We start from the raw sequence: 21,464 nt of genomic DNA, 5'->3' as shown, positions 1-21,464 counted from the left end.
TCAAGGATGAGGATGACCAGGTGGGGGAGCCCTCGTCTGTATAAACAGCCTTTCCATGGGGCCAATTTGCACCGCAAATTGGGGGGCGGCTATGTTGGAAAGGCTGTCAGCTGTGTGGGGGGGCCCCCTTGTGGCGAGAGAGCACAGTTGCACTATTGAGCACATGTTCCAGTGATCAGAGTTGGAGCTAGCACATAGCAAGAGCCGCCTGGCAGACTGACTCTGCAGGGGGTGTCTACACACGGTGTGAGTTGTGTGCGTCGCTAAAGAACTGTGAGTAGACGTGGAGCCATGCCTGAAAAGGACAGTTTTAGTCTTTTATGCCAATTAGACATTTAGTGGATGTAGAAGTGCAATGTGTATCGACCTGTTCGCTATGTGGCTAGTTCATGCTACTAATGCTACCTGTTATGCTACATACCTGCTAGCTGTAAGCTAAACGATTTGGTGTTTGTGATATATTGTTGTTGGGTGTATTGGCAATCAATGTCATGTACTGTAAGGGTTTGGGAGTAGTGTATGAAACTCGTGCATGTAGATGTTCATATAGGAATTCCCATTTGTAGTTCTGGTTAGATTCGAAGAACGCTAATGCATCATAATTCATGACTTAGATGTTTATTACATTCAGTATTCTGTATATGTTCTGTTCACAGACCACACACACCCACACCCCTCACCACTCTGTAAGCCTGCGGTTGCATTACTGTGTTGCTGTACTGTGCTGTTAAGCTGAGGAATCACAGTAAAGACGGTATAACCTTTATCTGTGCGTCCTGTGTGTTCTGACCGACACCCCAAGGTGAACACCACTGCTATTCAGCCAACGCCTATACAGTCCTGGGTTCAACCCAAATTAACACTCAAACTTAAATGAGTCGTGGGCCACTGCTCATTGGAGGACCACTTTAGTCTTCAAGTAGTACAAAATCAAACAAGAAAACTCCCACAAATATTTCCAAAAATGTAGTGTTTCGTTTTTTCTTTTAATTTCAAATATTGTATAACAAAACTGCAAACGTGAAGTAGGGGTGAGGTGGGCTGCAAGTGGGCCCCAGGCCGCAAGTTTGAGACCCCTGCTTTAGAAGTTTACTGTTCCAATTTTGGGTGATGTACATTTTATCCCATAGATGGTGAAGCTTTTTTCTACTGCTCCCTTATTCCCATCTGATTTATTTTAAATACCAGATGTCCTTCCTGACACAACTCCAAAGGGATTTGGCGTGGACCACACTATAGAGTCACTACTCAATTTGAATTTAATGGCAGAAAAGCATCTCATATTTGACAGAGTGCCATTTTTACCACTGTGTAGCATCTCCTCTTTTAACAACAGTCTGTTAATGTCTCAGAACTGAGGAGACCAGCTGCTGGACGTCTGGGAGAGGAATGTTGTCTCATTCTTGACTGATATAGGATTCTGACTGCTCGGCACTGCTGGGTCTGACGATGATGATCCACCAAATGTTTTTAATAAGTTAAGTCTGGGCTTTGGGTCAGTTCAGCACTTTTCTACTATGAAGTCATGCTGTTCTAACAGATGCTGAACTTGCCTTACTGAAATTTGTAGTTCTTCCTGAAAATGAATGGCGGTGCATGTTGTTCGCAAACCTATATGCATCTTTCAGCGTTGACGGTACTTTTCCGTGTGCGAGCTGCCATCAGTCACTAATGAACCCTTATACTGTTAAAGATGCAGGATTTTGAACCGAGCACCAACAACAAGCCAGATGGTCTATCCTCTCTTTAGTTCAGAGGATACAGCATCCAAAATTTTTTAAAAACAATTACAAATTTAAATTTGTCTGACCACAGAACAGTATTTCACTTTGCCTCAATCCATGTTTGATGGGCTTTAGTCCAAAGAAGACAGTGGGATTTCTGTATTATCTTCACGACAGAGCTTTAACCTGCATTTTTGGATGGCGCTGCAAACTATGACCTGTTTCTGGAAGGGCTCCTGAGCCCACGTACTGATTTTCATGACAGAATCGTCTCTGTTTTTAATGCGGTGCTATCCAAGAGCCCAAAGATCACGTGCAGCCAGCATCAATTTTTGGCCTTGTCCTTTGCGCAACAGAGATTTCTCCAGAGTCTCTTTATAATATTCAAGATATTTACAATTTTATGTTCAGGAACATTATTCTAAAATCGTTCCACAGTTTGCAGATTGGTAAACCTCTGCACGTGTTTACTTCTGGGAAACTGCGTAAACTGTTGTACTTGAACCCAATCATGCTACTGACATGCTGCTAGCTGCAAAATTCATTTTTAAAGTAATATTTCCAAATATGTGACTCTATAATTAATTAGAGGTGAACACAAGGGTAACAGTGGAGAGGTGCAAGGTATTCAACGGTGCTTTCATAGTTTGAGGTAGCTTCCAGTAACATTCGGTAAACTTGGACAAAAAAAAAAAAAAGAAAAGAAAATATGAGCAAAACTTTTTTTTTTTTTTTTTTTAAACATCCAAAACACTCCAACGGTTTTGTGCACACATAATCTCACTGCAGTCTGTATGTACAGTGGCTTCTTACACACATAGAACATTTGTAATATACTTCAGATTATAATGCAGTATATCCTGCGTTAAATAAGCATTCAGTCTCTTACAGCTGCAGTAATGTTTGGCTCTTTCTTGTACATTTTTTAAGTCCCAGTTCAGCGATGCATCATTATGATTCTAGGAAAAAAAACGGGACATTCAGCTGACTAGCCTCCGGGACTCAAACCAGCTTTGTACGGTCAGTCTGATGGAGCCTCTGTCTGCTTGAGCTTTAACCCACTGATTAGCCGGAGACTCTACATTCATGTAGCCTGTAAGAAACACAGAACAGGGCACATAAAAGTAGGAGGAAAACAAAGCAGAGGCGGATTATGAACAGAACATTGTGTATGGGATTACTTGTTTTAGGATATGGCATTAACTGTGCCACAGGGAAGCGTTATAAAGAAGGTTACGAGCTTACCAGTAACGGTGGTGTGGCCTTCAGACGTGTTGTTTTCTACTCCATGGAGAACAACCTCTGGGCTGATATCCACCGACGTCCCACAAAGCCTCACCCCAGCTCTTAATGAGGACGGCACACGCACGCTCACCGCTCCTACGTAAGACACAGAACGAAGGAGAAAAACAATATGACTCAAAAGATGTAACAAAGAAAGTTGTGTCAAATAAAGACAAAGTTGTTCTTGTAATGTGTGTTTACCTTGCTGACTGTGAAGCTCAGCACTGCCACCGTCTCCCACGTAGACATCGATGCCTCCGCTGTCAGAGGAAACCTTCAGGAAGCTATTTGAACCATCTGAAAAAGCAAAGCCTCGGGTGTTTTGTTTTGCTTCCACTGACGGAGACCATATAAAGGGCAATGTGCAGTCGGTCGACTTGCTCACCTATAACTGTATCTCCACACGCGTTCTTCACAGTAGTCTCACCTTTAATTAATGAAAGCACATAATTAATGATAACACTTCTAAGACTGTAGATATCACAAGCCTGCAGCTCTAAGTCAACAAGATAATTGTTTCCATGCATGTGTTGGAGTCTGAGGCTCATCATTATCAGGAAGAAAAGGAAACGTCTGCATCAATGGTGCATTTTTCTTACTACACATCACAAAGCTCTGATCTCATCTTGACTTTGAAGAATTAGTCTTCTTAAAACTACATTGTTTCATAGCTTTTCAGAAACGAGTAACAAGCTGGATAAGCGGATAAATTACAACCACATTGCAGTTAAAATCACCTCTGCTTCGAGCCCGGGATTCCAGACATACCAAAGTCCTGCTTTACCAAGCAAGTAACATAAAGCAGCTGAGTACAAAATGTGCTGCAATGTAATATAGTGTGCAAAAAATAGCAACCTCTTTGTGTCTGTGAAGGTTCTCAGTCATCTCTTTGTGCAGATTTACCCATTTTGTGTTACTTTAGATTATTATTGCCTGTGTGTTAACCTGCCAACAGTATTTTAACACTCAGGTCGGTTCTATTTGTTCCAATTTCACACACTGTTGGGATCAATAGCTGGCAATGAGATCTTCATTTGATATTTTTATCCACTGGCAAAAAATATATACATTTACTTAAAAACTAAACTATCATAATCTAAACAATCTAATGTGTAGTAGAGTCTAAGTATTTAATTGCTTATTGGCTCACTTTGCATTGGACTCTGGCTTTCGTAATAACCACACATGTAATTTCATTAAGCTACAAGTTTTTATTAAAAATGAATGATGGACGCTCGCTTTTGCTCACCGTGCACGTGCCCTAGGTTCACTCTCCCCGAACGGGATGAGATGCAGGTGGACTCCGCGTAGATGGCTTTGACCTTCAGAGGGCCGTGCTCTGTTGACACATTCATCTTGGTGCCCTGGAGCTTCTTGACATCCACTGCCTGTAAACGTACAACTGATCACTACACAGGGATGTACACGATGTATAATCGCAGCTTTTTTGATGTTGTTTGTTTTAAGTAATAGCCACAAAAAAAAAAAAAAAAAGGAAAACATGAAACTCAACACTGCTAACGCGTATTTCAGGGTACTGCTGCCCCCTAATGACTGCTGAGTATAAGGACTAACACGTAGAAATAACAGTCATCCTTACACTGTCTCCCCCAGTGCTGATGACCACGTTGCCATTGATTGTGCCCACACCTGTAACATGCCCTTCGTGGGATTGCACCTCAACCTGATGAGCCTGAAATAAGACAGGAAAAGATGAGAAAGGGCGCTCTTTTCAGGATGCTCACAGTTTGCATAGAGAAGACAGATGATTTGAAATAACAGTAAAGGGACAACTGACACTGAACAAAGGTGGTGGCCTACAACATAAACTGCCAGCTACCTGTGATCCAGTCTTGAGATGTCTTTCCAACAACTTGTACCTTGACCGGTGTGACCTTAATGACTCACAGGACAATTTTCAGGACTACCTCCAAAGGGTGTAACTTCAGGTATTTTGACGTAAAAAAGACTAATTATACTGTGAGCCATTTCAAGTATTACATTAGTAATTTAAGTAGTGCATAATTTCCAGGATTGTTAAAAAAACAAGTCCTCATGACATATTTTATATGTAAGGCAAGGCAAGTTTATTTATATAGCAATTCAATTCAACAGCAAAGTGATTCAAAGGGTTTTACAGAGACATTAAAAAACAAAAACAAATAAGAACCATAAATAAAAGAGGACAGCTGAATAGCGGAGCATGCATGATGCACATCAATATAATGGATCATGCAAAATGTAAAAAGGCAAGGTGAAGCCACTACAATATAAAGGTGCAGGGCATTTACAGTGTAAGATGGGGAAATTTTGTTTGTCTTTTCACTAAAATACCCAGAAACTACACATTACTTAAAACTGCTTGGAGTATAATTATTTCTTCGTTCCTGTATAAACTTGAATTTTGAATCTTGAATTTTAAATGCATCGTAATTTCAGGTAAAATACATGGAAAATCAGTTTAATTGAATTACAACCTGATTCACAGGCCAGTGAAGAAGTCCACTTGCCTTCAGCTCAAGTGTTTAAGGATCAACAGTCACAGTCAGTAAATGTTTTGATAGATGAAGGTCAGGGCCGAGCTGTTTTAGCAGAAGAGTGTGTGGTTTGGCTTTGTCTTTGTAACATAAGCAGGCTGGAGACAGACATAGTGTGGGTAAATTGCTCCAACAAGTAGGACCGACTAATTGCAGGCCTGACATGTGTTGCCAATACCCACCTTGACAGAGTGCAGCAGGCAGTTCCCCTTTTCTGTTCGCACCTTGCAGATATCACACTCCATATTCTTAACTTGCACACTTCCCTTTCCTTGAGTAGTAATGAAGAGATCTGACAAAATTTCACATACAGAAATTATTCAAAGGCGCAGAATCACTTTAGTGTGGATCCCCTGTCATAGACACACTCACTGCTTTTGATGGGTGCAGACATTTCGATGGACACGTCGCTGTCCACCGTCTCAGCGGATATTAGAAGCTCTTTGCTCCGGTCATCATAGTGGACCTTTAACCGGTCCAGACTGACTTCCTGCTCCTTGTCTGGCCCGTGGACTGTTATGAAGGCTCGATCAGCCTCGGGGTAGGTGTGCGGGTCCAGCGGGTGGATGGATATGTTGCAGCCTATCTGTGCGCGCACCGTGGTGAAGGGGCTCACTGACAGATCCCACCGCCTCAGAGGCTGCTTCACCTCTTCATGAGCAGGAGACTTTAGAGAGGCAGAGAACGAGAGCGAGCGTGGAGTGTGCAGAGGACACCGGGTGGGTGTGAGAGTCTTGGGGCTGACCGTCAGGGACCAGCAGCGGAGAAGCCCGACAGACCCCCGCTGACCTGCTGATCCCCAAAACATCTCGGTAAATCAACTAATCCACGCCTGACTGTAGCCACAAGACACACTATAAACACGCCATTCACTCGAGATCCGCGCAAGCACGGTTTCAAGACAAAACGTTTCCGGTATGACATTTCAGATTAAAAGCTTCATGAAAAATATGTGCACAAGAGATCCTAAAAACTGTATATACTGTGTTTACAGCACCTCGGTAATAGCTCTTTCAACACTAAACTCTTATTCATTTACCTTTCTGTGCAATATGTTTATGTTATAAGCAGAAACACTTGTCCTGAGGTTTGCAGTGAGAAAGTGCTTCGTTATGGGTTCAGAAAAAATATTTTTATTTCAGGAAGACAGTTTTCTGGGCACATTCGCAAATCCGGTCCGCATTAAATCCTGACTCTGGCATCTGCCAGTCATTTATTGTATGCATTAATTAATCACAAAGATGTCGTCACAGGATTGAACTAATTTTCTCGAGGTGGGCGGATTGATCTAAATAGCAGTATTATCGATACCAATGTTGGTATCATATCATTGTAGCACTGTAGGATCGATACATTGTTTCTATCATCTAAGTTCAGTGTATCGTCCACTGAACAGTGTGAAATTAATGATTTATTTGTTTTAATGAAAAATATACCTCAAACATCCACTATGAAAAGCATCTGAACCTTTTTTGTGTTTACTGTCATGTCTATTTTAGTTATAGTCTATAGCACATAATTAGCACGTTTTGTTAACTAATTATTAATCACAGGGATTTGATGGTCATTAAAATTTTGGATCATACCAAAATCTACTAGTAATTTCTCAGGTGCTGACACAAAGTCAGCGTAACAGGACCTATTGCCAGGAATCGGCTGACAAACTTTATTGAATATTTCTAAACAATCTTTCAAAAGAAACATCATATTTGCTTTGCACTAAGCTCAAGCTTTCCAAAACCTCTGCTACTCTCTATGCTCTGTGGACTGTCCAATATTAAAAATCATACTTTTCCACGTCACCTTACTTTTTATTTAAGTTTATGATTTTGGGTTGAAGGGAAAGTAATTGACTTCTGGTGTTGCTCCGTGTCACTCTCATACGCTTAACAAACCGGATGTAGAGTCTTGCGTAAACGGCGCAAACTTAGAACCTCCCCTCTACCGGTCCTGTCCAATCAGTAGGATTACGCTATCAGGTCGGAAGTGACGTTAGGTTCGTCGCAAAGGGTGTAGGAAAAAAATGAGTTTGGACCCCTGTTACCGAAGCCTAATATGGTGGAGGTGGAGCAGCCCGTCATGAGTCGGAAGACCCTGGTGTTGCACTTCTAGTTATTTTTAATTTAGCTATATTTGTTATTGGATTTTGGCTAATCTGTGCTGCTGATTATTACAGAGGAAAACGAACTGAATGCAAATGCTTCTGTAAACTCATTTTAACAAAACAAAAGCATTCAACACACCACAGACAGCTTCAATCTATGAACTGCCCTTCCAGTACATGTAATAAAAGTCTCTTATGCTACATACCCGTCACGGTGACCAGATCCCAACATACTACATGTGGGGCAAACCATTTGTTTTGTTACTGACGAAATAAATACAAATAATTACACAAAACTATGCTGGTGTCAGGGTTGGCATCGGTGTGATAGGAATGACGATTTATTTGAAACCGATGCGTATGTAACGAGCTTTCTAGTCTTTGTGCACTCCTATATTTCCTTATTCTACAGTCCTAATACTCCTACTTGTCATTTCTGTTTGATAAGGACGCATCCACGGATCGCCACATGTTTCTTAAAATGCGGGGCCTTGGTTGGAGTGGAGAGGGGCAAAAGGATAAACATGCCGTGAAGTGGGGCACCTGGTCACCTTGGATTCATATCACTGGTAGAAAAATAACTCTTCACATGAAGATTTCCTTCATTTTCAAATTCCCCTCTCGACAAAAGCAATGTTATCACTTTATTATGGAAAGGTTATAAAAGAAACTAGGCAACCCTGCTTTTGTCACTAGTATATACATCCTGTCATTGTAAACAACACATTATAGAAAACACCACAGGGCGGCAGTATTGCCTTACTGGTTAAATAGTGTGGAGCGTACACTAGATTTCATTAAACTTTTATGGAGTATCCTGCGGGCTTATCGTTGACGATGGTATTTAAACCCTTGTTTTCTTTCCCCAGCACATCTTATGGCACAAAGTCTTTAGGTCTGATCATCATCCTCACTCTCTTAAAAGACTGTCTCTCATTGGTGGGGTAGTACTCTGATAATATGTTGTGCCATGTCCCCCAGAAAATCCCATTCCGCACACCTTTGTACCTCCCGTCGTAATATCTCCCGTTAAGGTTTGCGCTCATGCAGGCGTCAAACCACCAGCCGGAGCTGTAGTAGGCCCCGCAGTTCCCGGAGGGGTAGCGGTCGTGGTCCCTGTCCGGCGTGGTGAACGCCCTGTTGCTGTGATCGTACTTTTTGCTGAAGCGGAGAGCATTACCTGCGGTGCCCGAGTAACTGCCTACTGTCAGTCTATAGCGCAGGCGTTCGCTGGCCACCTTGAACTGCTCGTACTGCGCATACCCCGTCAACCCGTCAAAATCCTCCAGCTCCACCCGCAGCACCATCTCCCTGTCGCGGGTCAGCAGGTGGATGATGTTGTTGCCCAGCCAAAACTCCCCTCTGTCAAGCTCCCCGAAGCCGGATTGGTATTCTGCCCAGGTGCGGTTGAAGTTCACGCTGCCGTCCTGGCGGCGCTGCAGGACTGTCCACCCTCCACCCTCCTGCTCCATCTCACAGTACACCGAGAAGCTACTAGTGCGGAGGTCAGGGGTCACCAGGTAAAGCCCGCTTTTTGTTTTTCCCCTGAGCAGGTGATCTGAGCAGTCTCTCGGTAGCATGGTAACTGTAACACAATGGAAGAAATGACACATTTCTTAAAAAGCCAGTAAGCCCTGATTTATTTAAGCCCTGTTTTCTCTCATCTTCTCTCTCTCATATTCCAGGTGATATTATCATCTCGCAGCTGGGATTTATTCGTGAAATGAGCTGGCTGAGGTCACGAGTGCATCAGGTCAGTGGCTTTTCCACCATAAAAAGAGTTACTGTGTGTGAGGGCCTTCAAAGTGGACCTCCACGGTAGATGAAAAGATATCGTTTAAAACAGAAATGGTGTTGGAGGCATACACGTGAAGGAAGTTTAATAATTTCACCTTTAAAATAATTGATTGTCTAGTCCAACTTTCCTATATTTTCCTCCTGACTTTTAAAAAGAAGGTGAAATGAGGCAATAACAGGCAGTTAGAGAAAGAAAAGCGTGCATTTAAAATCCTATTAACCTTCTGTTTTTACTCTATGATGTCATGGATGCTGGTAAATGTTATTTTAATTAATTGCTGGGGGAAAAATAGCCACTTGTTGAGTTCACTCTCTGTAAACAGCTCTCCACAAAAGGATGGTTTAAAGCTGTTGGTCTTTGCATAGTTGTGGTTTTATCTTTAGTCATGACATTCATTAGGAGCGACACATTTCACACACATGCAGATTCCTCCTTTGACAAATAATAGCCAGTGATGTATGATACAAATCTGCCCACATAATTATATTATGAGGATCATTAGAGTTTACTATGAGATTGTATTGCTTAATTCCTTTCAGCTTAAGTCATTATTAGTGGTCTTATTTATGTCTTTTTGAGTAGTAATAAAGCAATAAGCATTCAGATACTAATGTGGCACAATTCATTGCACATTTCTCGGCCTTGGGACCTTGAATGTATGCGTGCTTCGCATTTCAAGCCCAGTATAATCTGCATTGATCACTAACATGTCTTGCAGCTGACTGGCAGAAACAGTTTACATTTCACAAGCACACAGAGACAAAACAGGATCAGTGTGATAGAATAAAACAGAATCTCTTGCCTTTAGGTGGTTTGTCTGTTGGCAGTTTGCCGTCCGTGTTGTCAGGCCTGATGCCTCCCTGGTTCTCTTCTGAGTGGTCTTTGTGGTGTATGTTTGGTGGTCTGCCATTAGGACTCAGGCTGTTATTGAAGAAAGCAGCCACCTGGTTGATTTTCACTCGTAACTCACGTGCACTGGGAGTGGAAGCCTCGGCAGCGAGCTCGGGGTGCTTGGGGCCAGGGGTGGTCGCAGTTGTTGACCTGAAGTCAGGGCTGGGTGGAGAGATGGTGTGAGATATGGGAGAAGGAGATGTAGAGAATGCAGGAGCTATTTCTTCCATCTTGTGATGTTTCTCAGTTTGTGTGTCTGAGCCAGAATTTGTCTTTGACTTTGAGGATCCTGGAGTGGTGCTAGGGATAACACTTGTGAGGATCCCACTGATGATTTTGTTTGGTTTTGTTGTCATTGGGATTGATGCTGGTTGACTGGCTGTTTGTGGCCTCAGATCAGACACAATCCTGTTGTTTGGGCTCATAGTGGAATCTTTAGGCTGACTTTGAAGGTGAGGGAAGGCTCCATTTTCCAGACTGTTGGAGGTCTTTGGACCTGGAGTGACAGTTTTACTTAGACTGGGATTGAACTCTCTGTCCCCTGGGGAATGAGTCACTTCAGCAGTATGCTTTATGGGGCCAGATGTAGAAGGCGTGTTGATTTGAGAGGTTTGGGTGTGATCTGAAGTAGTCCAGCTGATGTTAGGTGGATCTGTTTTGGTCTTTGGACTTAGCTTTGGTTGCACTGCTGGTTTTGGCCTTTGAACTGGTGGTGCTCCTGGCCTAACTGTAGGCATGCTTCGTGGTCGGTAAATGAAGGGAAGCCTTGGTTTTGACGTTCTATTGGACTCTGCCCGAGGTGCAGGCTTGGCATTCAGATTAGGCGTTTCTCCAAGCTTAGGTGTTTTAAAGTTGTGACTGGTTTCTGGTGGTTTGGGGCCAGTTTTGGGCCTTACATTCGGTTTTGGCTTGAAGCTTGTCCCAGGTTTTGTATGGCTTGGTTGGTTGGGCACTTGATCAGGTTTGGGTTTTGTAGGGATGTTCTGTCTGGTTTTAGGCTTTTGGTTGGGGGGTGTTTTCATGATCTCAGGCATGGTTTTCTTTCCTGGTGTTGGATCTTGATTAGAATTAGACATGTGTGATGGATTTTCATCAGATGTCTCCTTTTGTTTAGGTTTTTCTGTGTAGCTAGCTGTTGGACTTTCTTTTGATTCAGGCTCTTGGACAGGTTTGGGTTTTGTGGAGATCTTCTGTCTGGCTTTAGGCTTTTGGTTGGGGGGTGTTTTCATTAGATCCGATATGGTCTTCTTTCCAAATGTTGGATCTTGATTAGAATTAGAGACGTGTGAGGGATATTCATCAGATGTCTCATTTTGTTTAGCTTTTTCTGCATAACTAGCTGTCGGACTTTCTTTTGATTCAGGCTCTTGGACAGGTTTGGGTTTTGTAGGGATGATCTGGGTGATTTTAGGCTTTTGGTTGCCAGGTGTTTTTGGTAGATCAGGCATGGTCTTTTTTCCAGATGTTGAATCTTGAGTAGAATTGGAGATGTATGAGAGATTTTCATCAAATGTCTCCCTTTGGTTAGGTATTTCTGTGTAGCTAGCTGTTGGACTGTCTTTTGATTCAGACGTTTGGGTGGGTTTAGGTTTCACGGGAATGTTCTGGCTGGTTTTAGGCTTTTGGTTGGGGGGTGTTTTCAGTAAATCAGGCATGGTCTTCTTTCCAGTTATTAAATCTTGATTAGAATTAGACACATGTGAGGGATTTTCATCAGATGTCTCATTTTGTTTAGGTTTTTCTGTGTATCTTGCTGTTGGACTTTCTTTTGATTCAGGCTCTTGGACAAGTTTGGGTTTTGTAGGGACATTCTGTCTGGTTTTAGGCTTTTCCTTAGGGGGTGTTTTCAGTAGATCAGGTGTGGTCTTCTTTCCAGATGTTGGATCCTGATTAGAATAGGACACTTGCGATGGATTTTCATCAGATGTCTCATTTTGTTTAGCTTTTTCTGCATAGCTAGCTGTTGGACTTACTTTTGATTCAGGTTCTTGGACAGGTTTGGGTTTTGTAGGGATGTTCTGTCTGGTTTTAGGCTTTTCCTTAGGGAGTGTTTTCAGTAGATCAGGTGTGGTCTTCTTTCGCGGTGTTGAATCTTGATTAGAATTAGACACTTGTGAGGGATTTTCATCAGATGTCTGCTTTTGTTTAGGTTTTTCTGTGTAGCTAGCTGTTGGACTTTCTTTTGATTCAGGCTCTTGGACATGTTTGGGTTTTGTAGGGATGATCTGGGTGATTTTAGGCTTTTGGTTGGGGGGTGTTTTTGGTAGATCTGGTGTAGTCTTCTTTCCAGATATGGGATCTTGATTAGAATAAGGCACTTGCGATGGATTTTCATCAGATGTCTCATTTTGTTTAGCTTTTTCTGCATAGCTAGCTGTTAGACTTTCTTTTGATTTAGGCTCTTGGACAGGTTTTGGTTTTGTAGGGATGTTCTGTCTGGTTTTAGGCTTTTGGTTGGGGGGTGTTTTTGGTAGATCTGGTATAGTCTTCTTTCCAGATATGGGATCTTGATTAGAATAGGACACTTGCATTGGATTTTCATCAGATGTCTCATTTTGTTTAGCTTTTTCTGCATAGTTAGCTGTTGGACTTACTTTTGATTCAGGTTCTTGGACAGGTTTGGGTTTTGTAGGGATGTTCTGTCTGGTTTTAGGCTTTTCCTTAGGGGGTGTTTTCAGTAGATCAGGTGTAGTCTTCTTTCGCGGTGTTGAATCTTGATTAGAATTAGACACTTGTGAGGGATTTTCATCAGATGTCTCCTTTTGTTTAGGTTTTTCTGTGTAGCTAGCTGTTGGACTTTCTTTTGATTCAGGCTCTTGGACATGTTTGGGTTTTGTAGGGATGTTCTGTCTGGTTTTAGGCTTTTGGTTGGGGGGTGTTTTTGGTAGATCAGGTATAGTCTTCTTTCCAGATATGGGATCTTGATTAGAATAGGACACTTGCATTGGATTTTCATCAGATGTCTCATTTTGTTTAGCTTTTTCTGCATAGCTAGCTGTTGGACTTACTTTTGATTTAGGCTCTTGGACAGGTTTTGGTTTTGTAGGGATGTTCTGTCTGGTTTTAGGCTTTTCCTTAGGGGGTGTTTTCAGTAGATCAGTTGTAGTCTTCTTTCGCGGTGTTGAATCCTGATTAGAATTAGACACATGCGAGGGATATTCATCAGATGTCTCATTTTGTTTAGCTTTTTCTGTGTAGTTAGCTGTTCGACTTTCTTTTGATTCACGATCTTGGACAGGTTTGGGTTTTGTAGGGATGTTCTGTCTGGTTTTAGGCTTTTCGTTAGGGAGTGTTTTCATTAGATCAGGCATGGTCTTCTTTCGCGGTGTTGAATCTTGATTAGAATTAGACACTTGTGAGGGATTTTCATCAGATGTCTGCTTTTGTTCAGGTTTTTCTGTGTAGCTAGCTGTTGGACTTTCTTTTGATTCAGGCTCTTGGACATGTTTGGGTTTTGTAGGGATGATCTGGGTGATTTTAGGCTTTTGGTTGGGGGGTGTTTTTGGTAGATCTGGTGTAGTCTTCTTTCCAGATATGGGATCTTGATTAGAATAAGGCACTTGTGATGGATTTTCATCAGATGTCTCATTTTGTTTAGCTTTTTCTGCATAGCTAGCTGTTGGACTTTCTTTTGATTCAGGCTCTTGGACAGGTTTTGGTTTTGTAGGGATGTTCTGTCTGGTTTTAGGCTTTTCTTTAGGGGGTGTTTTTGGTAGATCAGGTGTGGTCTTCTTTCGCGGTGTTGAATCCTGATTAGAATTAGACACATGCAAGGGATTTTCATCAGATGTCTCATTTTGTTTAGCTTTTTCTGTGTAGCTAGCTGTTGGACTTTCTTTTGATTCAGGCTCTTGGACATGTTTGGGTTTTGTAGGGATGATCTGGGTGATTTTAGGCTTTTGGTTGGGGGGTGTTTTTGGTAGATCTGGTGTAGTCTTCTTTCCAGATATGGGATCTTGATTAGAATAAGGCACTTGTGATGGATTTTCATCAGATGTCTCATTTTGTTTAGCTTTTTCTGCATAGCTAGCTGTTGGACTTTCTTTTGATTCAGGCTCTTGGACAGGTTTGGGTTTTGTAGGGATGATCTGCGTGATTTTAGACTTTTGGTTGGGGGGTGTTTTCGTTAGATCAGGTGTGGTCTTCTTTCGCGGTGTTGAATCTTGATTAAAATAAGACACTTGCGTTGGATTTTCATCAGATGTCCCACTGTAGCCAGGTTTTTGGTCAGTTGTTGTTTTTTCTCCACCTTTTGACCATTTTTCTATTTTTTGATTTTGGTCCGGCTTCTCAGTTTTTGGATTATGGACTATTCCCTTCTCGGATTTCGGTTCAATCTCGGTTTGATTAGTAGCAGTAACTTGATCAGGATATTCATCAGATCCGGCCGTGTTTGCATTCTGAGGTCTGTGATGTGGCGGAGGTGTCCAAATAGGAGTCACAGTCTTTTCATTAGGTTTTGACTTTTGAGTAGGTAACTTGTTTTGATCAGATGTATAATTTTGGCCATATTTAGGTATAGAATCGTTATTCAAATTTTGATCAGTGGGTAAAATATGAGGGGGAATTCTTTGCTTAGGTTTTGAAGTTTCGACTCCTTTTGGGTCTTTGCCAGGTTGAGGTTTAGGTCTTTGGTCGATTCTGGGTTTGTGGTGAAAAGGATGCTTCTTTTGGTTGTATTTTGGTCTTTTGCCAGGCTTTGGTCCTTGGCCTGGCAGAGGTTTTGCTCCAATCTTAGTATTTGAGCTGATGTTCTTTTTAGCTGTCCAGCGGCTGTCATCTATAGCTCCTACAGTTAAATCCTGATGATGAGCTGTGGTGACTGTAGTTGTCGTAGTTGAACTAATGTGACTGTGGAGGCCTGACCTGGATGTAGTAGTTTGATTGGTTATGTGTTGTCCACTCCCTGTGCTCATTGTAGTTTCTGTGTGAGTATTTGCATCAGCTTTTGGAGGCTTAGAAATCCCAGCTGCTACAAGGCCTGTGTTTTGGGTTGTTATCTCGTGACTGACATCTGTGATATAATGCAAGGTGGAGCTGGGCATTGGGGGAGATGGAATAGATGACGTAGCTTCATTCGAGTCCACAGAGTCTAGCCCTAGAGCTATATTAATTGTAGAGTGAGGAGTTGGGCTGATTGAAACAAAGTCTGTCCTTTTAGTTGCTTCGCTGGATGGTAATTCTCTATCGTCTCCCTCTCCACTCTCTGTCTCTTCGTCTTCTGTTTTGATCTCCTTTCCCGTCTCTCTGCCCTCGCCCCCCTCTTTTATAGTCTTTTCTTTTTCAGTGTGCCTGATTTTTTCGGTCTGTTTTCGTTCCTCATTATTTTGCTCTACTTGTACTCTCTTTTCCATTTCCTTTTTCTTCTCCTCCCTGCTCTGCTCTTGCTCCTGATTTGTATTCTCATCATGGTTCTCTGAGATCTTTATCCTATCACTGGCTGCAGTTTGGGTCTCTGTTTCCTCTGTTTTATCTTGCCACACGTGATGACCACTTTCTTCAGTTTTATTTACATTAGTGAAAGTCTTTCTTTCTTTTCCATGCTCCAGATTATTCTCTTGATATCCCTTTGAATTCTCTTCTCCGGCGGTGTCTTTATTTCTGTCTCTCTCCCCCTGCCTATTGTTTTTGTCAGCAACCTTTTCTCCTACTGTTCCCTCATTTACACCACCAGTTGTTACCTTTGTTGGAACTACTTTGTCCTTTCCTTTTCCTCTGTCTGATTGAGTTGTTCCGTCAGTTTCCAGCACTTCTGTCAGAGTTTCTTTTATGAGTCCTCCATTGCTCTCTCTTTCTGTCTCCCATTTCTTTCTTTCTTTCTCTTCCAGAGTGCCTGTTTTTTCCGAGTCTCCATCTCCTTCCATAACACTGACTGTGCTGCACTCTTGTTTAAAACCATTCTCTTGAAGTCTCTCATTCACCCAGTTTCTGTCATCCTCACGTCTATCCGTCTCCTCACTCAGCGTCTCACGCTCATTCTCTCTGTGCCTTCCACACTCTCTCTCAGTTTGGCTTACTGTACAGTCTGCGCAGATCTCCCGCAGTTCATCCACACTGTCCTTCAGCTTCTGCAGGTCCTCCACGATCTTCTCCAGCTCTTTGAACTGCTGTGGCAGGTGAATCCTCAGCGGTGGCAAAGTGAGTAAGTAAGGGCACGTGTTCTCATGCTGCACCTGTCTGCACTGCCCCCCAGGCGTCAGTGTTACAGTGCAGGGACCAAATCCTTTATCCACAAGGAGTATTCCTTCATCAGAGTCTGCTGTGATCCAAGAAAGACTTGAGAAGGCCAGCAGGGTCCCACATACGCACAGGGCTGTTAACCTCATTGCAGCCTGAGAGCAAAGAGTGAAGGGAGAGGAGGGAGAGAGTGTAAAAACACCCACCTCAGTTTGTGAGAAGCGCAGCGAAGGAGGAAAGGTGGGAGGGAGAAGAGGAGGGAGTGGGAAATGATGGAGCTGTGCAGTGAAAAGTGAATCTGTGAGATATCTGAGAAAAATGAAGGAAGGAAGAAAGAAAGAGGGGAAAATAAAACAGAAAAGTGAGAGTAGGTACGTTTTTAAGATAGTGAATGATATGGATGAAGCGTGAGGAAATCCGAAGATATTTCTGCCTCATAATATAAGCAGAATTAACTGCAGCAGTTAGTAACCACTTGGGAAACATTATAAAACATGGAAACTTTAGAAAGCACATGTCTTAACAATTTATTGGATTACAATTGATTCTAATTCCACTCACATCAGTTAATGAAGAACATTTGCAACACATTCTCCCTCTATGCTGTAATGATAAATGTATCACGGACTTGAATATGCATGTGTGTCGCAGTTGCTTTGGCAAGAGCGTCCCGAGCTTCCTGACAATGCGTACACAAACATGTGAATGGCACATGTAACATTTGAAGCAAAAAAGCTGCTGCTGGACTGAAGCCAAGAGGCTGTTATTCAGATTTGAATGGGCATGCTTCATTTTACTGTAAACTGTGAGGCTTAGTTCAGCTCATGATTAATGGTGGGCAGGAATGTCTGATTTATCTAAGAAGACCATTTGATTAAAACACAGTTCCAGAAGAGATAAATATCTCGTGTACTATTGACTTTATTCGGACAGTTCTAATCCCCAACAAGTGTCAGGGATCGGTGAGGCAATCTCTGGGTGGAGAGGTTGATCTGACTATGTACAGACTGTTCATCTGTATTTGGGGTCTTGGCTAATTCGTTTTGTCTACATATAGTCAGAAAACAGGAAAGAGAGAAAACCGAGTCACATGAACTAAATGAGGCATCTGCTTCACAGGGAGTTTGGATAATGAGGCTTTACTTTCTCGGACCACGGGTGTGAATGTCAGTCCCACAACAGGATATGAGATATGAGTGATAGCATGCAATGCCAGTGTTTGATGTTTCAGAAATGTGTCTGTTTTTAATGTTTGTTAGACCACTAAAATGATCTTACTTATCGACCGAGACACGATCTCTGCGCACTTTTTTGTCTGTGTCTATTTGACCAGCTGAGAGATTTCTCAGCTGTCCTTTAATAATGACAAAGGAAACCATTTGTTTAGTGAGAGCACCGTGGGAAGCCTCAGGTTAGAAATGAAAAACGATTGAAGTAGAAGGCTGGATGCGGCACATCGCCGGTCTGCGAGGTCACGAACGCATCTGGAGAAACTGCATCGTCTAAGAGTGTAACAGCTTTAAATCCTGCGGTTGGTCTCAGAGAGGAGTATTTTAAAATGTTTTGGCTATTGTAATCTGTGTAACCCTTCTCTGTCTAACTTTAAATTTCAAGTTGGATGGTTCTCCTCCTCCTCCTTCTCCTGCTGTGCTAATGCAGCTATGAGCTCATTTGACGTTTGACAACTGTTGGCAGGATAAAAGCCAGGAATAAGTGTCCTTTCACCTTTCACAGGCACTTCAGTACTTCAACACTTACACTGGGAAATGGTGTGAGATAAATGTTTACGCTCTCTTAGCATTAGGCTGTATTGATTTATTATCACAGGGCTGCATCTTTTACAGAGCGGCCAACCCTAAATCTCAGACATTTACTGCTTAACCACAACAAAGTAGCCTGACGCACGGGCCGCACGATGAAATGAGAACGATTGGAGTTTTTAGAGCAGTCGATCGACATGTAAAGGCTAGATTCATTTGAATGAATTCATTTTGTTTCTTTGACAGCTCCAGATCCCAGTCAGCAGCTCCATTGTTCCCAATAATAACCTCACTCCTGCTTTATCCATTTATGGACTGCAGCTTTTTTCTCTTCATGGTGCCCTTTTGGGATACAGTGTTTTGAATTCCCTCGGTGAGTTGGCTGGGTCCACTCTCTGTCCCTGATCATGTAAACACTGTGCTTTTTTTTTTTTTTTTTTTTCCATAGGGACTAGAACAAACATCTGACCATCAATCCGGGCTCTGCTGCCTGAGCGTCCTGGCAGACCATGTCATCTCCATCCACTTCGGGCAAAGGAGCCAGTGCCGTCGTTTGCGTCTGTTATGTGCATAAGTGTCTCATTTCCAGCTGCACTGGAGTGAACCCAACAGCTGTCGTAGTGCAGCGCCAGCCTCCTGTAACACCACACTCAGTCTGCCTGCCTGAAGGTATAACCCTACCTGCGTTATTCCACCATCTCTCGGCTCGCATGCCAAGAATAAATAAATATTCAGCTCTGTGATGCAGTACCTGGCCTAATCATGTGAATGGGCCCAAATGTAAAGTCTCCTTCATCCCTCTCTGTTATAAAAATGCGCCTATAGTCATATTCACATGATTTGCCTGGATCTTTAATTCTGCAGTAACGGATGCAATCCTTTGCCATGTGTGAGAATGTTTTTCATTGAACACTGATAGTGACTCTTAAAAGTGAGACAATCAAATGTCCCTCACATCTGGGCTGAATTTCCTGCAGCTAGCCAACACCAGATAACGTCAGGTCAATTAGTTTCTAATCCAAAATCCTGGAATTCGTTAAGAAATTGTTTAAAACTTATATTTAATAATCCTCGTCCTGATAAAGGATATGGAAAACGGGCTTAACATGGGAACAGCTTATCTGTTGTTGTCACTGCCTGCCCACCAGGAGCCGACATTTCTGAGACCCTGGCATGCACATCGAATAAAGAGGTATTTTTCCATTGCAGGAGAGGTGCTTTTTCTTTTAAAAACGTGTGAAGCGTGTGTTGTAGTAAAGGTTCTACAGAGACGTAGCCGTTCGGTTTTCCATCATAACCTGATGTTCATACTGAATAGATTTGTGCTGCATACTGTAAATGTCCCAGCTGCACTTAATAGAAACCATGCATCATACACAGACAATAGCCTAGAGATAAACTCACATAAAGGTGTGCCTGAACGCACCGCAGAAACCCCTTATTTACTAAACCTTCTTCTTCTCAGCACCACTTCCACAGTCATATTTTTAGAGACTGCTAAACATTATGACATTAGTCAGGTGTTGCCATATAATACTTCACTGCACGTGAAAAGGCAAAGTATGGCTGCCTGACAATGTTAAAACAATAAAACTGTTTATTATTCCAGCGTGCCACGAGTAAGAGTGCAGAAAACCAAACTGTGAGAGCTGGTCTTTATTTTCAGAATTTGAGCTACTCCAAGTTTAATGTTTAAAACGATAATAAAGTCACTGAAGATGCCAAATGTGGGGAAATAAAAAGTTGAGCTATTTCCCTCCCAGTTGGAGTAGAATACTACAAAATGATACCTCAAATCTGTCCTCAAGCATAGCAGTCAGGTAGCTGGACTTTCTGCCTCTGCTGAAGATGCTGCAAAGCGTTATCGTCTTTCCACTGACTTGTGTGATAGGAACCAGAAATAAGCTCTATGTACTTCAAACTGTCTTCTCTTCTCTGTGAAAACTGTTTAAAGAGTCAGTGTGCAATCTAATGAGCTATGTTAGCCAAAAGAAATAAACAAATCTCATTTTTGAGTAAGCGCTCGTGAACACTGTGCACACTACCTTTCCGATCTCTCTGCACAGATTAAGACTTCTTCTTTCAAGGCAGTGGATGTAGACTGAAATGTTTCAGTGCCATAACAGAGAGATATCTTTCATCTAATATTAGTATGTGACGAAAGACAGCATTTTAATTTTAATTGCCCAACATTGACATTAAATGAATAATAGTTTTTAGATATTGCATTTAATTAAACTAGTGACTAACTTGTTGTTGTGCAATAGTGATGAAAACACGTGCAGCTGACCACTCCCAACATGAGTAAGGTTTGATGGCACAGTGGTGAGGGTCAGTGAGCAGGGTGATTTCCACAGGAAAACAAACACTTGTAAAAAGCCCTTCAATGCATTTCCACTACTTCACTGCCACCTGCTGGCACAAGCTAGAAGTGTCTCATAAATTAAAAAAACAACATTTCATCATACTCAAAATTTCACATTATCGTCTCCAAATGTCGACATAAAAGCCTTGAGTTTCAAGTTATTTTCTCAGTGCCTTAAGATTTTGAGATAATTAAATTTTGACTTATGGCTAGTTTGTGATTTTTTTTTCAGTAGTGAAAACAAGTTTACATACAACCCAGTTCAATAATAGCTCTAAAACCTTTATAATAGCCCCTAGCAAGGGCGAAATCTTGTGGGAGAAAAAACACACGCCCTTTTAAAGGAGCACAACAAACACCTTTAATGCTCCATCGTTAAAATAATGGCAATCAATTTTTTTCACCATGTCCTGAAATACGTTTTTTCTCTGAAACTGGATTTTTAAAAATCAATTTCACTGCTTTGTTTTGGTCTCACGCAGACATGTAGCTCTCTTCTTTCTTTCTTTTTTATTTTTTATTTTTTATCTCTACCTTCACACGTTGCAGCACGGTGGCACGGTGGTTAGCACTGTTGCCGCACAGCAAGAAGGTCCTGAGTTCAATTCCACCATCAGGCTGGGGTCTTTCTGTGTGGAGTTTGCATGTTCTCCCCGTGTTTGCGTGGGTTCTCTCCGGGTACTCCGGCTTCCTCCCACCGTCCAAAGATGCATGCAGCTTGTGGGGATAGGTTAATTGGATAATCCAAATTGCCACTAGGTGTGAATGTGTGAATGAATGTGAGTGTGAATGGTTGTCTGTCCCTGTGTGTTGGCCCTGCGACA

General features: G+C 42.2%; 2 protein-coding genes and 1 long non-coding RNA gene across 3 annotated transcripts; 1 reads left to right on the top strand and 2 right to left on the bottom strand.

Annotated features, from left to right (window-relative positions):
• Positions 1–2,252: 2,252 nt before the first annotated feature.
• Positions 2,253–6,667, bottom strand: fam185a (family with sequence similarity 185 member A). Its single transcript, XM_026176244.2, has 8 exons — positions 5,918–6,667; positions 5,728–5,837; positions 4,609–4,701; positions 4,258–4,396; positions 3,394–3,435; positions 3,210–3,305; positions 2,970–3,104; positions 2,253–2,817 (listed from the first exon to the last, which is right to left on the bottom strand). The coding sequence occupies exons 1-8, from the start codon at positions 6,351–6,353 to the stop codon at positions 2,705–2,707; spliced, it is 1,164 nt and encodes a 387-aa protein (XP_026032029.2). The 5' UTR covers positions 6,354–6,667; the 3' UTR covers positions 2,253–2,704.
• A 1,079-nt stretch (positions 6,668–7,746) lies between these two features.
• Positions 7,747–16,737, bottom strand: LOC113026927 (uncharacterized). The gene is made up of 2 exons (XM_026176228.2): positions 10,250–16,737; positions 7,747–9,234 (listed from the first exon to the last, which is right to left on the bottom strand). Exons 1-2 carry the CDS (start codon positions 16,662–16,664, stop codon positions 8,525–8,527), a joined length of 7,125 nt encoding a protein of 2,374 aa, XP_026032013.2. The 5' UTR covers positions 16,665–16,737; the 3' UTR covers positions 7,747–8,524.
• Positions 9,030–19,483, top strand: LOC113026934 (uncharacterized). Its single transcript, XR_003272969.2, has 3 exons — positions 9,030–9,169; positions 9,335–9,402; positions 18,724–19,483. It is a non-coding gene; the product is annotated as an uncharacterized LOC113026934 (long non-coding RNA).
• Positions 19,484–21,464: the final 1,981 nt, after the last annotated feature.

The sequence above is a fragment of the Astatotilapia calliptera genome, chromosome 7 (assembly GCF_964374335.1).
Source record: "Astatotilapia calliptera chromosome 7, fAstCal68.1, whole genome shotgun sequence".
NCBI lineage: Eukaryota > Metazoa > Chordata > Actinopteri > Cichliformes > Cichlidae > Astatotilapia > Astatotilapia calliptera.
Note: the sequence above shows the minus strand (reverse complement) of the source record. Positions and strands in the feature narration are given on the sequence as shown.

Coding starts and splice junctions, on each gene's coding strand:
- fam185a (XM_026176244.2), bottom strand. CDS start 6,353: ATGTTTTGGGGATCAGCAGGTCAGCGGGGGTCTGTCGGGCTTCTCCGC. Junction 4,702..5,727: donor GCCTGCTGCACTCTGTCAAG/GTGGGTATTGGC, acceptor GTCTTATTTCAG/GCTCATCAGGTTGAGGTGCA. Junction 3,105..3,209: donor TGAGCTTCACAGTCAGCAAG/GTAAACACACAT, acceptor TGTCTTACGTAG/GAGCGGTGAGCGTGCGTGTG.
- LOC113026927 (XM_026176228.2), bottom strand. CDS start 16,664: ATGAGGTTAACAGCCCTGTGCGTATGTGGGACCCTGCTGGCCTTCTCA. Junction 9,235..10,249: donor AACAGACAAACCACCTAAAG/GCAAGAGATTCT, acceptor ATTGTGTTACAG/TTACCATGCTACCGAGAGAC.